Source organism: Budorcas taxicolor, chromosome 10 (assembly GCF_023091745.1).
Source record: "Budorcas taxicolor isolate Tak-1 chromosome 10, Takin1.1, whole genome shotgun sequence".
In the NCBI taxonomy this organism is placed as follows: domain Eukaryota; kingdom Metazoa; phylum Chordata; class Mammalia; order Artiodactyla; family Bovidae; genus Budorcas; species Budorcas taxicolor.
In genome coordinates, this window is record NC_068919.1 from 41,517,492 (window position 1) to 41,535,000 (window position 17,509).

The 17,509-nt window shown below is 33.4% G+C and overlaps 1 protein-coding gene across 1 annotated transcript in view; it reads right to left on the bottom strand.

The window, feature by feature from the left end:
• The window catches only part of SOS2 (SOS Ras/Rho guanine nucleotide exchange factor 2), a 100,906-nt gene that overhangs the window by 13,133 nt on the left and 70,264 nt on the right, over positions 1-17,509 (bottom strand). Inside the window, exons 13-19 of the mRNA XM_052646375.1 lie at positions 15,946-16,049; positions 13,073-13,295; positions 9,833-9,952; positions 9,502-9,664; positions 4,919-5,036; positions 3,718-3,890; positions 1,030-1,146 (exon numbers count right to left, since the gene is read on the bottom strand). Coding sequence (XP_052502335.1) covers positions 1,030-1,146; positions 3,718-3,890; positions 4,919-5,036; positions 9,502-9,664; positions 9,833-9,952; positions 13,073-13,295; positions 15,946-16,049 — 1,018 coding nt within the window. The remainder of the gene's footprint in view (positions 1-1,029; positions 1,147-3,717; positions 3,891-4,918; positions 5,037-9,501; positions 9,665-9,832; positions 9,953-13,072; positions 13,296-15,945; positions 16,050-17,509) is intronic.

Below are 17,509 nucleotides of genomic sequence, written 5' to 3' on the forward strand. Positions count from 1 at the left end.
CAGCTACTTATAATTGGTTTTCTACTACTTCTGTGTCACTGTAAACCCCAGGAATAAAAGGAACTACTGTACAGTAGCAAATTTTAGTGAGTGAGGTGGGTTCCAGTGGTAACTGAGGACAGTGGTGCTCTTATGGCAGAAACCATGGTCAAGTCAGAAGAACCACGATGTATCTCCTTACTCTTTCCCAAGTCTCTTCATTCCCTGTCCTATTACCGACCTGTCATTAGGTTCTCACTTTCTCATAGCTTTCCCCCTTATGCTAGGAAGGATCAGAAATGGATGGGTAAGTAAGTGGTTTGAGAGAGAGGATCAGTTCAGTTCAGTTCAGTCGCTCAGTCGTGTCTGACTCTTTGCGACCCCATGAATCGCAGCACACCAGGCCTCCCTGTCCATCACCATCTCCCAGAGTTCATTCAGACTCATATCCATCCAGCCATCTCATCCTCTGTCGTCCCCTTTTCCTCCTGCCCCCAATCCCTCCCAGCATCAGAGTCTTTTCCAATGAGTCAACTCTTCACATGAGTGGCCAAAGTACTGGAGCTTCAGCTTTAGCATCATTCCTTCCAAAGAAATCCCAGGGCTGATCTCCTTCAGAATGGACTGGTTGGATCTCCTTGCAGTCCAAGGGACTCTCAAGAGTCTTCTCCAACACCACAGTTCAAAAGCATCATTCTTCGGCGCTCAGCCTTCTTCACAGTCCAACTCTCACATCCATACATGACCACAGGAAAAACCATAGCCTTGACTAGACGGACCTTTGTTGGCAAAGTAATGTCTCTGCTTTTGAATATACTATCTAGGTTGGTCATAACTTTTCTTCCAAGGAGTAAGTGTGTCTTTGATACATCAGGTTTTATCTAACTGCTAACTTTCCCCCTACAGGATATATAATTTTAGAAATAGTGTAATACTGCAAAACAAAACAGGTATTCAAGCAAAGTACGATTTTAATGGAAATAGTCTGCTGAACATTAAAGACAATATTGTTTTAAAAAACAAAATTTTCCAAAATTGTAATGGACTTACAAATCGAGGTGGCTGTTTGCAGTTTCGGGGTTCAATTTCTAGTGACTTGTTGAACAAATAATCTGTAAACTCTTTTTCAGAAGCACATCCCATGGGGTTAAGGTTCTCAAAGAATCTCTGGAATTAAATATCCATAAGTGCATATTTTAGATTTTATTAAAATGTTTACTTCATCGCTTTAATATCAAAAAAATTATCAACAAATTAATAGATCCTAATGTCTGAAAAGTCCTCAAGGATTGCTGATTCCGATCTCTCTATTTTGGGATAAAATTATAAAGTTTTTATGGAAGTTTTATACTCCAGTCTTAAAGTTCTATTAAGAAGATGACCAGACTTATTATAATAACACTTATTATAATCTTAATAGCTTGGTATCCCTCAGTTAACATTCTTACTGATTACACAACAAAATGATCATCAGTAATAAGTCAAAAGTGTTTAAAACAGAATTATAGTTATAATCCACAATAAAACTTTGATGATAAGGAAAAAAGTAGAGATAAATTGGATTAAAGTCTATTCAAAAATAATTTCAAGGACAATAATATATTTTAACATATCTGTGCTCACCTCTAACAAAATAACTTTTCTGTCTTTAATGAAAAAGTATTTCCTAAACTTAAACATAGGTTTTTAAGTAGAAAGTTTAGATGATTTAACAAAGTGCAAAAAGAAAAACAGTAATCTCACAATGAGAGATTGCACTGTCAACGTTTTACTGTTGGGATAGTCTTCCAGTGTTTTAACTATGTGTGTGAACATATGCACATATACATTATTATAAGTTTTTGCCTACAAAATTGGGGTCACAACATAGCTATTTTTAGCCTTTTGAAAATATTAATTTTTTTTCTGTATGGTTTACTTTAAACAATACAAATTTTAACTATGTTATACTTCACCAGATGAAATGTTCCAGAATTTATTTCACCAATTTCCATATAGGTAGTAATGTACATAGGTGGTTTCTAATTTTTTGCTATTATAATTATAATTACTGTTATTATCAACTCCTCATGCATTAATTTTTCTGTGCATTTCTGATGACTTCCTTATAAGCAAATGATTGGATTTAGTTTTTTTAAATTCTGAAGCGGCTTAGAAGCATATGTAAATATAAGTTCTGAGTTTTAGCTTTACCAGTAGGCAAAATGAGCTTTAGAATTTCTAGTATAAACTTCTTTCATTCTTTTTCTGCCAATTTCAAGAAAATTGCATTACTATTTTAACAATACTGAAACAATTTATTCTTATATTCATGTCAGCTAAATTAAATCATATGGACCAACAGTAATTTAAAGACTTTTATAAAGTTATAATTGTGATTTTCTCATCTGTTACTCTACTTTTAAATACTATTTAGTTTAACTATGCTTTGAAAGTGAATGGCTACTTTATCTTTATCTTTATTTTAAGCTTACTTTGAGTCAATCATAAAAAAAGCATTCTCTGCTCCTTACCCGTAAAAGAATGCTTTAAATGATGACGGGATGTCTAGATCAGATGCAGAAACCTATCAGGAATTATTGAGATACGAATGCTAAAAGCACTATTTTAATTATACCCAACTAAAATGCAATATTATTTCTGTGACGAAATACAGTATAAATTCTAATCTGGGCTTCAAGAACATTTCTTTTTTCTTTTGGCCCCATCACACAGCTTGTGGGATCTTAGTTCCCCGAACGGGGATTGAACCTGGGCCCTTGGCACTGGATCTCCAGGGAATTCCGTCAAGAACATTTCTTTACCCCTATGGAGCACCAAATCACAGAGGGTTGGCTAAATGCTGAGAGAAGGGGATGGAACAAATGACCATTTTCTTTAAAGCAAGTATCTGTCTGTATTTTCATAATGGTGTACACTTCAAGTCAACTTTTCTTAGGACTTTAGGATTCTTTGTTTTGAACTTGGAACAAAGAATAGTTACCATCTTACAATTTAGGAGGATGGGAATGATGGTGACCATTTTCACTCAATATGCTCAACCTGCAGACTATATCTGAAAGTGTAGCACAATTTTTAATGTAAAAGGTAAACTTACTCTGTTATCATATGTTCTGAATTTCAAATAAACATAACACAATAATATCTACTTACTATAGACATAATACCATAGTATTTATTCTAATTTAGAAGATATTCACACCTTATAGTACCACAGTATCAATATTATGAATTATTGCTCAAAACAGAATATCAAGTGATAAAATATTTTTTTTAATAATTTTTTTGCTATGCATATATACACATCACTCTCCCAACCCCTTCCCCTACTTAAATGCAGTGTTCTTATAAAGGTGTTAATTACTTAACGTTATACTGGCACATGTAGAATATCTAAAATGTCTATTAATTAATGATAGCACTGGTAGTGGATTTTCTTTTAACTTCGTGGACATCAGAAAGCATCTTTCATTCCATTTTGTCATTCATTTTTTTGAAAGTGTTACTTAAACCTGTTGCACAAAGAAGCAATAACTGTCAAGACAAAGTGCCTAGTAATATTAATAACGGCAGATTGTTAGTGGAGAATATCTAATATTCACCACTTCTATCTATTGATTCATTAATGCATATTATTTTCATAGCAAAATAAAGATCATAATGTATGGCTATGGAATTTCTTAGAGGGCAGAGGACTTAACATGTTCTCTTTTAAAGATAAGCAAAGAAAATATTTACCCTCATTTCTGGTTCTATCCGTAAACAGTAAGGTTGATTTTGATACTGCTGAATTTCTCCAGTAATTTCAGCTACTTTCCTCCTCTTACTGAAATTGATTAAATCTTTCCCTTTCTTTTTTAAAAAATCATTATTCCCTTCTTCAGTCTTCAGTATATTTGTTAAATATATTCCTAGTAAAAAAAGTATTTGAAGAAAAGTTTTAAAATTGGTTACTTAACCATTTGGGAAAACAATTGATCTAGTAAAGTTGAAAGACATCCTATAATACAGCAGGTCTTACTAGTGAAATCTCTGATATATTTAATAATCAACTCTACATGAAGAATTTTTTACATGGATGGAAATAATTTAAAGTTGAAAGAAAATTAGGGTTTGGGCTTAATTTGCTATTTCTTAGTGTAATAGCCTAAAATAAAAGGGAGGATTCATTCACAGTCTAAATTATGTGTTAAATCTACTCTAACCATTTTAATATTTACTTATAAATATTTAACGCCAATGATCTTAAATGACTATTGGTAAAATATGTAACACCAATGATCTTAAGTGATTACTAACCAACAAATTAATTTTAAGCCAATTCTGGTTAATAAGACTACAGATTTGTAAACTAATTCTGCTTTCCCAAAGCCTGTAATTTAGACACAAAAGAATTATTCTTCAGTTCTGGACTGGAAGAAGTTTTCAGTTTCTCTTTCACACATAATTAGATTCATTTACACCAGTGGCTCTCAACTGGGGACAATTTTGTCCCCCAGGGGACAGGTATCTGGGAATGTCTGGAGACATTTTTTGGTGTGTGCTATAATTTGAATGGTCGAATGTTCAAAATTCATATGTTGAAATCCTAATGCCCAATGTGACAGAATGAGGTGGTGAGGCCTTTGAGAGGTGCTAAACTTATGAGGTTGGAGCCCTCATGAATGAGACTACTGTTCTTATAAAAGAGATTCCACAGGACTCCTTACAACTCTATGAGATAATTACCAGAATTACAAGTTTTATAGATAAGAGTCTACATATAGAGCTTAGGTTTTATTTATCAATATAGACAGCTAATAAAAGTAGATGTGCTCAGATATAAAATCAGGACTATCTGCTTTTAAAGGCTGGTCTCTTTTTGCTATATAACAAACTCTCCCTCAAAATATAAATACAAAAAATATATATATATATAAATCCATATTGTGTAACTTACCAAAAAAAGGCACACAGGGTGGATTGATTGACTTAAGTTTCACTAGATATTTTTTAAAATGATCTTGACTTAATTCCACAGCTTCATCCAAAATTTTCCTTTTTCTTTCCTGCAACGCCTTTAAAAATATATAAATAGAGTATAATTTGTTTTTTTAAAAAACAACTCAATCATATTTTTTAGGTGCAGAGCTTTCAATTTTAATATTGTACAAATGTTTGAAAAAAAAAGCTTTTAAATTAAGAGATCAGTAGTATTCTTATCTCTACTTGCTGGAAATGACTTATCTATAAATACAGAACTTTAAAACTTAGTTTTTTTCTAATATAAATTAGAGGATTAAACAATAAAACAATCTTCCTTAAGACATTATTAGTTATAATGCTGATTAGCTGGAGCTTCAGGTTATAGCTAGGGAAGAAAAATATAATCCCATGGCATTCAAGTATTTTTCTACTGTGAAGTCTTTTGGGACTAAGGGTAGTACGATTTTGGTAAAGAGGAGAAGGCCAGGGGAGGGAGACAAGAAATGAACAAAAATTTATTAAACCAGGTAAGCAGTCATTTACTTTCTATTTCACTATTACATTTTGTAATTAAAAGTCAGTTATTTTATTTTTAACCTGATACATACACACACACACACACAAATTGACAGCAAACATACTTGATGAAAAACCACTCAACTCATTTCCTTTAGCTTAAGGAAAAGCAAAGGTGACTGCACTGTAACTTTTATTCTGTACTCTACAGAGGTTCTAACTAGAATGGACAAGAAAATTAAACAAATAAATAAAAGACTAGCGACTGAGAAGAAAAATTGCCAGTATTCACAGAGGAAATGATTATGTAAAGAAATGTAATAAATCTACATATAGAATGCTAATGAAAGAATTTAGCAATATTGCTGGATATAAAACCAATAGGCAAAACTCAACTGCATTTTTAGATATCATCAATAAAGAAAACAAAATTTAAAATATCCTAATATAAATCTAACAAAACAGTTGTGAGGTCTTCATCAATAAAACCATAAAACTTTATTAAATAAATAAATGGAGAGATACACTATGTTCGTAGTTGGGAGGATTCATTATTGTAAAAATGTCAGTTCTTCATAACTGATTTATAGAACCTATACAATTCTTATCAAAATCCCAACCTTTCAGATGATTCTACAATTACATAATAGCAAAGGGTCAAGAATAAGTCACTCTTGGGAATTCCCTGACAGTCCAGTGGTTAGCACTCAGTGCTTTCACTGCTGGAGTCCAGGTTCAATCCCTGCTTGGGAACTAAAAAAAAAGAGTAAATCACTCTTGAAAAAGGAAGCTCGGTGGGGACTTGGCCTACTATAGTGTATCAAGAACTAGTATAAAATTTTGGCAATTTAAACATGTGGCACTAGCACAGGAATAATGGAATACATTAAAGGACCAGGACAGAGGAACCAGAACAGGACCACACATTAGTGGATACTCAACTCGTGACATAGCTCGCACCTAGAGATCAATGAGGAAAGAACGTACTTTTAATAAACCTGTGGGGTCATGTGGCTAGCCAAATGGAACACAAAATGAAATTAGACTCCATACTCAAAACTTGTTTCCAGCTAGATTAAGGACTTAATGAGACAGATAAAACATTACGATAACAGAGGATCTACTGTACAAGACACCAACAACCACAAATTACAAAGGAAAAAATAAATGTGACATTAATAATTTTTGTTCATCAAAAGACATAATAAAAATAGTGGAAACAGAAGCTTTTATCTGGAAAAAAGGTATTTAAAACAAACATAACTGACAAAGGATTAAAATATAGTATATGAGAGAACTCATACAAATTCAAGAGAAAAACTCAAGCAAGAAAAGTAAAAAAATTTCCACAATACAAAGAGCCAATAGACATCTTAAAAGAGGTTCAAACTCAATAGAAATCAAGAAATTATAAACCCAAACCACAAGACTGGAAAAATTAAAAGAACTGACAATATCAAGTGTCAGTGAGAATGTGGAACAACCAGAGTTCGTATGTTTCCAGTGGGAGTATAAACTGGTACAGTAATTTGAGAAAACAACTGGGCATTATCTATTCTATCATCCAATAATTCTACTTCTAGGTATGTAAGAGAAATTTGTATATGTATGCACCAGGACACAGGTAGAAAATGTTTATGACAATAATAGCATCAAACTAGAAACAATATGAATGACCATTAGCTAATAAATAAATAAGCAAATAAATAAATTTTAGTAAAGTTATTTCTATAATTTTCTTGATGAGATCTCTAGTTTTTCCCATTCTGTTGTTTTCCTCTATTTTTTTTTTGCATTGATCACTTAGGAAGGGTTCTTATCTCTCCTTGCTATTCTTTGGAACTCTGCATTCAGATGGATATATCTTTCCTTTTCTCCTTTGTCTTTCGATTCTCTTCTTTTCTCAGTTATTTGTAAGCCCTCCTCAGATAACCATTTTGCCTTTCTGCATTTCTTTCTCTTGGGGATGGTTCTGATCATCACTTCCTGTATAATGTTACAAACCTCCATCCATAGTTCTTCAGGCACTCTGTCTATCAGATCTAATCCCTTGAATCTATTTCTATAATATGATACAACTATAAAAAAGAATGGCCTATAATTATAAGAAACAATATGGATGAATTTTAGGAAAATAATACTGAGTGAAAAAAGTCTTGGAAGAATTATATTCATATATAATTGAGAAAGAGGAAAAATAAAACAACATTGTTTAGCGCTACAAATACTAAAACTATAGAAAAAAGCAAAAGAATGATAAGCACAAGATTTAGCACAGTAGTTGGCTCTGAAGGGACAAAGGAGATGGAATTGGGAAAGGTTTTTAAACTGGATGCCAGGTAAACAGGATTTTTTTTGTATTTTTATTCCTTATACCATATACCTATTTTAAGAAATATTGTTAAGGTGAAGTCGCTCAGTCGTGTCCGACTCTTTGTGACCCCATGGACTGTAGCCTACCAGGCTCCTCCGTCCATGGGATTCTCCAGGCAAGAATACTGGAGTGGATTGCCATTTCCTTCTCCAGGGGATCGTCCAGACCCAGGGATCGAACCCAGGTCTCCCGCACTGGAGGCAGACGCTTTAACCTCTGAGCCACCAGGGAAGTAAGAAATATTGTTGAACATTTAATATTTTAAGAAACTAAAGCTTAACCTCTCAAAATGAATATATTTCTTTAGAGTTTACAAAATGAGAACTGAAGTTATTAGTCTCTTAGATTAATATTTGGCAATATTTGACTATTAACATCTTTAATATATAATATGTCCATACAAATCAATAACATGCAAACACTCAAATAGAAAAACACACACATGAAAGCAGTTTAACCCTATACTCCCCTCTAATCACAACCCACTGTAAGAATGAATAATTAGTGAAGAGTACATATCCTTCCACACTCTTCTCAATGCTTGTGCAACTCCACTTACATGTTTCGAGTTTGTTCTGTTCTGTTCTATCAAAATGAAATCATATTATATTAATTTTTCTAAAGATTTTTGAAATGGCTTTTCCCCTGAATGTCACACTATTCTTTCAAGACATACACACAGATTCTAGTCACTTTTTCCCCCTAGCCAACCAATACTCCACATGATAGGGATAGGATAACATAATCATTCTCCTATTGATGGACATACAGGTTGGATCTAGCTTTCTGCTACTATTAGTACATTTAATGCTGCAGAAACTAGATCTTTGTACCTTAATTTTATAGTCCTGAGCCTTTTATTCTGTGTCCAAAAGTATGTGTATTTTAACATCAGATTAAATGTTGTCAGATTACTTTCCAGTAACACTATAAAAGTTCATATTCTCAAAGGCAAATACATTTACATGGCTGAGTCTCTAAATTTTCTATACTTTCTATATCTTCCAAATTTTTAATGATAAACATGAAAACATATACCATGTTTACACAATTATTTTTTATAATTTAAAAAAACATTTAAGTTTTAGAAAGCATTCTCTCCATGTTACTTGACTATATACTACAGGTAATTAAAGTAATTTGCATGTTTATATTTAAAATATATTTAATCATTTATTTGAAACTGTCAGTCAATGTACTGCTGAAAAAAATACATTTGGAACTTTATACATCTGAAAGTGAACGTGTCAGTCGCTCAGTTGAGTCCAGCTGGTTGTGAGCCCATGCGCTATAGCCCACTAGGTGCCTGTGTCTGTGGAACTGTCCAGGTAAGAATATCAGAGTGGGTAGCCATTCCCTTCTCCAGGAGATCTTCCCTGGGTTCAATCCCTGGGTCTGCTGAGTTGCAGGCAGAATACTTACCATCGGAATCATTAGGGAAGCATTTAGGTAAGCATATTAAACAGTCACAAAACACATATTCTTTGATGAATTCTAGCCTTACTAGCATATATTGATGTATTTTCTAATATTGAGATACTGTGCTTCAGGAGTAAGATAGATTATTTATAAAGGATTTACTCAAAAAAGATTGGTGGTACAAGGAATCTTCTTTACATTAATTTTGTCTCCTCTCAAAAGATAAACTATTTAAGCCTAAAACTTACCTCAAAGGTATGATCTAGTCTATAGACTGATACTGAATTTACTGCACTGACGATCTCCAATACACCATTGAAATTATTCAAATCTTGAAAAACTTGCAGAATTTCTATAATTCTACTCAGTATTGCCACCCGTTCCTCAAAATTTTCTGCCTCCACAATGCATCTAACAACAACAACAACAAAAAAAAAAAAATGGCTTAGAAAGCAAGAAGCAAGTGCCTTGTTTCATACAGAAAAGATATACATTTTCAGCCAGAATGTTTGCTTATATGTGACTTAATGTTATAGAAATATATTAAGAAGTAATAATACAAAGTAAGTAAAAACTTACTTTTCAAACCAGAGGGTAAGATTTGTGGTGTGGCGAATCATTTTTAATAAATTTGGAGAGTTTATTTCTTTATCTTCTTTGGTCCATACACTCCCTACAAGTTCAGAAGGTTGAACTTTCCTGTGGAACCAAAAATCCATGCACTTAATCTACAAGGGATCAGTATCAAAATTATTTAAAGGCCTCCAAAAGCTTAATAAGAAAAAGATAACTAGTTTAAAAGATAAATGAACAAACATACAAGGAGATAATTTACAGAGAAACAGAACTGAATAGCTATGGACATGAAAGAATATTTTAACTCTTACTCAGAGAAAAGAACATTAAACCACAATGAAATCCCACTTTATTGCTATCACTATAAAAGAAGTTTAACACCAAATGGATAAAAATGTTGAAAAAAGAGAACTCCCCATCACTGATGTACAAGTAAAATTAGATATAACCACTTTTCAAATTTCACAATATCTCATAACATTGAAGATATACATACTAGATCATTTAGCATTTCTAAGAACGTTCAGTCGGGCAAAATTTGCAAGAGTGAAAAATCCCAAACAACCTAAATGCTCATCATCAAGAGAATGGATAAACTGTGGAGTATTCATACAATGGAATACAATACAGCAGTTAAAATAACCAGCCTGGAGCGATACTCAGCAACTTGAACAAATGGCAGAAATGATTTAAGTAAAAAACAAGTTACAGAATGATACACAGGTAGAAACAGACTTAAAATGTGTAAAATAATGCTACGTGTTGTTTATGAATGGTTGTATGTATATAAATTATAAAGACACACATAGTAAATGCCAAATATAAGATAGCAATTATCCTTTGGGAGAAAGAAGAGGAATGGGATTGGAGAGAATTACCCAGAGGGTTTCACTTTTATTTGTAATGCTTTCGTTGTTGAGCCCTTACTGTATTATCATCTATATTTTTTAATAAAAAACAATCAGTTGAAAAAGCAGATAAAATCACTGTATACAGTGATTCAGGATTATATGATTTTTAAAATATTGACCAATGGCATTGCCATCACTGTCCTATAGACGTGGCTATTACAATAATAAAAAAGTTCAGTAGATTTGAGTACAAAAGGGTACTTTGAACAGTCTTGGAAATAAATTTTCTTAATTGGTTCTATTATTTCACCAGAAATTTAGTTTACAGAGTGTCAATGTTTTACGTATGGTATCCTTCGTCCATAATACACACATCACTTAACAAAGGTATTTCTATGTTTTGAAAGTAGGTCCACATAGAGCTCAGTGCTTTTTTATTCCTGATGCCCACTCATGTAACACTGTAAGGAAAAATCTAATTTCGTACTATGTGCTTTGTTATCTAAGTAATAAGTCTCTTCATTCCCACCTATCACAAATCCCACAGTAAAGAAACAACTTAAGTGCCCATGAACCTAGAGGGTATTATGTGACATGAAATAAGTCAAGCAAAGTAAGAGAACACGTTATCACATATATATGGAATCTAAAAAATATAACCAACAAATGAATATAACAGACTCATAGATACAGAGAACAAACTAGTGGTTATAGGTAAGGAAGAAGAAGGGGGAGGAGCAACTGGGGTAGGTAATTAAGATGTAATAAAGTACTATGAACAAAACAAATAAGCTACAAGGATATATCGTATAGTACAGGGAATACAGCCAATATTTTATAATAACTTTAAATAAAATAGCCACAAAAATATTGAGTCACTATAATGTATACGTGAAACTAATACAATATTGTGTATCAACTACAATTTCAATTTAAAAAACTTTTTTCCTTAAAAAAATCCTATAATTCAAACAAAAATGACTTGAACTCCAAATTATTTAAAATATAACATGACACTCTGAATCAGATGGTAACAACCTCTGATGTGTGTGCTAAAGTCTGAACAGCACAACCAGGGCATATCAGAAACCCAGTTCTAAAGGTCAAGTTTTATATCTGGTGTCTTTCTACACTCTCCACTAACATTAAACTTTATATATTCTTTCTTTTCCCTGTGTAATCTCAGTTTAAAAAAACAATGGCTGCAATTAGGGTAATTTCTTAAGGATGTTTGTATTTCAAAAGCAGCTCCTGAATGCAGTGAAGTTTTTGATACAACCACAGTGGTACAGGTTAGTGGGTGGTGATTACCTACAAGGCCTAGAGTCTTTTTTTTGCAAGGCCTCTACTCTTCACAGGAACCTGGGTTGTAAATGAAAGAAGAAAGCTTATATTATGAGGGAGGAGAAGACAGAAAGAAGCTAACGCACTGGGAAAAGATGGGGGTTTAAAAAAAAAAAACTGACAGATGAAGAAGTTGATAAAGCAAGTTGAAAAGAGAGAATGAGATACATGAGTTAGTAATTTTGGAATAAAATTTGAAATAAATAATATGACAAAGGGAAGTGTCTGATTTGGAGTAGAGAGTGACCCTGGAAATGCCATAGCCATGATACAAAAAAGTTAGGTTGCAAATGGGTGATGTGTGTGGATACAGGATGATGGCAGGAACTGCTTTATACATAAGACAAACAATGGGATACAGATAAAAATAGTCAAGCGTATTTCTAGCAATCCTTATTAACAAAAGAAAATGATTTACAAGTTTTAAGTATGGTTCATCATCTACTTCAAAAATCCTTAAAGTCAATACTAATTTCAAATAGCTAAAGTATTTGAGACTCCTTAAAAGAAGTGAAGAAATTTTTATTCCACTAAGAACTGTTATTCATCTGCCTTGCAAAGCTAAGTCAGTCAAGTCCCAAGTCAAAATTTTTATTACAGAGTATTTGGAAAAAAAAAAAAAAAAAGAAGAAGAAAGTTTATCTCACTCTATAGTCTATGGACTGAGCTGCCCAGAGCCTAGCATCTATACTGACTGTCTTTTTTAACTGAACCAAGTTAAACTAAAGCAATATGAGACAGCATCAGGAACAGGAGCTGGGTGACAGTCTCAAGTGCCTGCTCATTCTACTGCATCAGTCTTCTCTTTGCCACTCCTCTTGTGAAGGATTGCTAGTACCTAATCTAGGCCTAAAGAGCAATGATTTATAAGACTTGCACTTGCAGAACAGATTATAATTAAAAAATTGCTATGAACTTTCTTCCTAGCCCATAAGAATAGACAACTTACATTTAAGTACACATGAACAATTTTCAGAAAGTTCTGAAAATAGATAGAAATGTTCAACGTTCTTGAAAACACAGCAGCAAATTAATGTTAATTGTCTACCTGTAGAGATCAGATTCCAAAAGGGTCAGCTGACGTGCAATTTCTATTGGATGAAGTGTCATGAGATCAAATGTTTCAAACTGTCCTGGTCTGCTGATATGCCATTCAATTGGTGGAGGTGGACTTTCAAAGGTAATATTATGGCTTATACCATTTGCCTGAGCTTGTTTTTTCCTCTTGATGATCTTAGCAATTGACTCTACCCATTTCTTCATAGCTTTCCCTAGAAAAAGAACACAAACAAAAAAAGCCCTTTATTTGACAAACATTAACTGCAAATATTCATATAATTTGTAACTTTCATCTACTTTCAACAATTATCAACTCACGGCCACTGTTTTACCTAATATCACTCATGTCCTCCCTCTATTCCTTATATTATTTCAAAGCAAATCGAAGGTATAATATAATTTCATTTCTGTTTAAGTATGTATCTGAAAGTTAAGACTTTAAAAAAAAAACAATACCATTATCACATATATAAATGACAGTATCTTCTTAATATCAACAAATATTTAGTTAGTATTCACATTTCTCTGATTGTCTCAGGGAACCAACTGTCTTCCTACAGTTGGTTTGTAGGAAATAGGATCCAAACAAGATGTACACATTGCACTGAGTCAGTATGTCTCAAGATTCCATTAATCAACAGGTTCCTCTCTTATCTCTCATTTCTTCAGACAATTTATTTGTTGAAGTTCAGTCACTTGTGGTGTTTCCCAAGTCTAAATTTTGCCAATTCAATCTTTGTGGCGTCATCAGCCCTATTTCTCTGTCTCTGTATTTTCTGTAAGTCAACATATACAGATTGATCTGATCCAGGACAAACTTTAAACATGAATACTTACAAGAATATTTCTAACAGGAGGCATAAAATGTCTTTATGATGTTACTGTGAGTTTGAGAAATGGTCATATTCTAATTCTGTCATTCCTTCTTCACTCATTAGTTGCGATGCTTCTACAAAACCTTTCCCTCTTACGACCCAGCAATTACCATTTCTAGGGATATACCCTGAGGAAACCAAAACTGAAAAAGACACATGCACCCCTATGTTCACTGCAGCACTCTACAATAGCTAGACATGAAAGCAACCTAGATGTCCGTCAACAGATGACTGGATAAAGAAGCTGCGGTGCATATATACAGTGGAATACCACTCAGCCATAAAAAGGAACACATCTGAGTCAGTTCTCCAGATCCTATTACATAGAGTGAAGTAAGTCAGAAAGAGAAAAATAAATATTGTGTATTAACGCACATATATGGAATCGATAGAGTAATGATGAACCTATTTGCAGGGCAGCAATGGAGACAGAGACAGAGACAAGACTTATGGACAAAGGCAGCAGGAGAGTGGAAGGAGAGGGTGAGATGAATGGAGAGAGTTGCACAGAAGTATATACACTACATATGTAAAATAGGCAGCCAATGGAAATTTGCTGTATGACTCAGGGAACTCAAACTGGGGCTCTGCAGTAACCTAGAGGGGTGGGATGGGGAGGGAGATGGGAAGGTTAAAGAGGGAGGGGACATACGTACACCTATGGTTAATTAATGTTGATGTATGACAGAGATAAAGCCAATACTATAAAGTATTCATCAATCAATTAAAAACAAATAAATATTATTAAAAAAAATCTTCCAAAAAAAAAACTTTCCCTCATCAACTACTGAGTTATCTTGAGGAATAACTTGTATTGGAAAGGCCTTTAAACAAAACTATTTATTTGTTTTATTTTAATATGTGTATTTTAGAAGCTTCTTATAGCAAATAAAATCTAGTGTCTTCATTAAGAACATTAAATTAAAAATCAACTTAGTACTATAAAGTACACATGATAAAAATGTGTTTTAAACATCTCAAAATTGAAACAAATCACAATCTCTATTTTAAGTAAAATTCACCTTAAAGAATAAGTAGGAGATGAAAGAAGCTATATTTAATTTACAGTATTCCAATATTTTTAAGGCAGTGGCACCCCACTCCAGTACTCTTGCCTGGAAAATCCCATGGACAGAGGAGCCTGGTAGGCTGCAGTCCATGGGGTCGATGAGGGTCGGACACGACTGAGCGACTTCACTTTCACTTTTCACTATCAGGGAAAACATGAATTTTCTGGATTCAGTAGCATATATCTGATATGTTGCATATTTTGATACATACATTTGTTTGATGCTCACTGCCTAGAGTTTCATTTTATGGACTGTGCTCTGCAACTTCAGGTAGGAAACCCCTATCTTTTAGGTGCCAAAAATATACCAAAAACTTTTCCAGGGGAAATAGATATTATTTAAGAAGCTATTAGGGCTTCCCTCATAGCTCAGTTGGTAAAGAATATATGCCTGCAATGCGTAAGACCTGGGTTCAGTTCCTAGGTCGGGAAGATCCCCTGGAGAAGGAAATGGCAACCAACTCCAGTATTCTTGCCTGGAGAATCCCATGGGTAGAGGAGTCTGACACGCTACAGTCCATGGGGTCGCAAGAGTTGGACATAACTTAGTGACTAAATGACCAATACCAAGAAGCTGTTAACCATTCAAAACTAAGATAAAGGAAAATAAACAGGTTAAATAACACAAATATTTAATTAGTTAAAGGAGTGGCAGCGATGAGATGAGATAAAGTTTTAAATTTACTAAAGAGGACATCTGACTTCTTTAAAAAAAAAGATTTTCCTAAAAACCTTTAACACTTCAGGTGGTTCTAAACATATATGAGAGCCTTAAAGTCTATAAAAATTATTCCAAATCTTACTTCTTTTTTAAAATGAAAAATAGTTTATCTTCTTAAACTGAAAGTCACATAAATTGAAAAAAAACACAAAACCTCAGTGCAACAGAAGAGTCAATCAAATCTTTAAATAATATACCTCTTACACTTGAAATGAAGAATTCTAGTCTTTCAAGCAGCTCCAAGTCTCTTTCAAAGTCATAAAAATGGTGTTCAACCCAGTGCCGAAACACATTTAAGACCCTGACAAAATGAAAAGAAACACATTTTAGTAAAACCCAAGCATTCAATTATACTTCTTTCACTTCTCTAATGCCATGGTGATACTTTTATACACTAGGGCCAATATAAAACCCAAGAGTTTAATTTTATAAGCATGGAAAAGTACCTTTTATTTTTTTGTATGTAGAAAATGTATTCTCTGTAATTACAAAAGATACTTTTAAGTTCTTCAATTGTAAAAGGATTTCTTTGAAAGATCTAAAATCTGAAAACCAACTAAGATTTAGTGTATTTGGTTCTAAATGCAAGTACTATCATCAAATTATCTGTATTTGCAGGTAGGCTCACATTCTTTTATTTCAAAAGACAAAAGTATTTCTGACAGAGCTATTTTGTTTTACGCTGCTGCTGCTTAATCACTTCAGTTGTGTCCAACTCTGTGCAGCCCTATGGACTGCACCCTGCAAGGCTCCTCTGTCCATGGGATTCTCTAGACAAGAGTACTGGAGGGAGTTGCCATGCTCTCCTCCAGGAGATCTTCCCAACCCAGGGATCGAACCCAAGGCTCTTACATCTACCTGCACTGGCAGGCGGGCTCTTTACCACCAAGCACCACCTGGGAAGCCCATTTTGTTTTATAGTACCTCAAAAATAATTACTTACACCTTGCAAATAAAGATGTAAACAATTAACACAAATATAACATTCCATTCTCCATCACAAAGATACAGTTAGTATATATTAATTTCATTAGCATTTTTCTTTCATTATTTCAATGAATGACTATTTCTAGGTTATCTTCCCACCTATACCCTCCACAACCACCCAGTAGTTGTCAGGCAATAGTTTTTTCCCCAGACTAGGAAAATACTCTAAATTTCTAATGCTATCTGGAATAAAACAACCTTAAGTGCCTGGTTAGCTCAGTGGCTTAATGCATTATCTTCTTACATAAAGAATGACATACTAAAAGTTTTGGCTAAAAGATATATAGTTAGAAGCGTCATCACTCCTCCAAAACTGCATTTATTTGTGGCAATTATCCTTGAAAATAAACATTTAGTATACTTAGTTTTAAATTTTCAGTTTACTGGTTAACCTTAACCAAGGAACCTTAACATTTACAGGAGAAATATTTAATCATACATAACTAATAAGATAGCTCAGTTTTCCCAAGGAAAAGGTGAGGTAAAAGTTTTGATTTTCACTTGCACTATAAATAAGCCTAATCAAAGGAGCTTTCAATTTTCAAGGCTCACTGAACATTGAAACAAACAAACAAGCACTGGCTCAGGCAGTCAGATATAAGTTTGAACCCTGTCCTGTCACTCCTTTTATATGACCTATCTCAAATTACTTTATTCTGTTAACTTTCAATTTTGTTTTAAACAAAGTGAAAATAGTAACTGTGAGGACAAAATAAAAAAGATAAAGCACTTAGGCACACAGAGTAACATAACAACTGGCAGATGCTATTACTA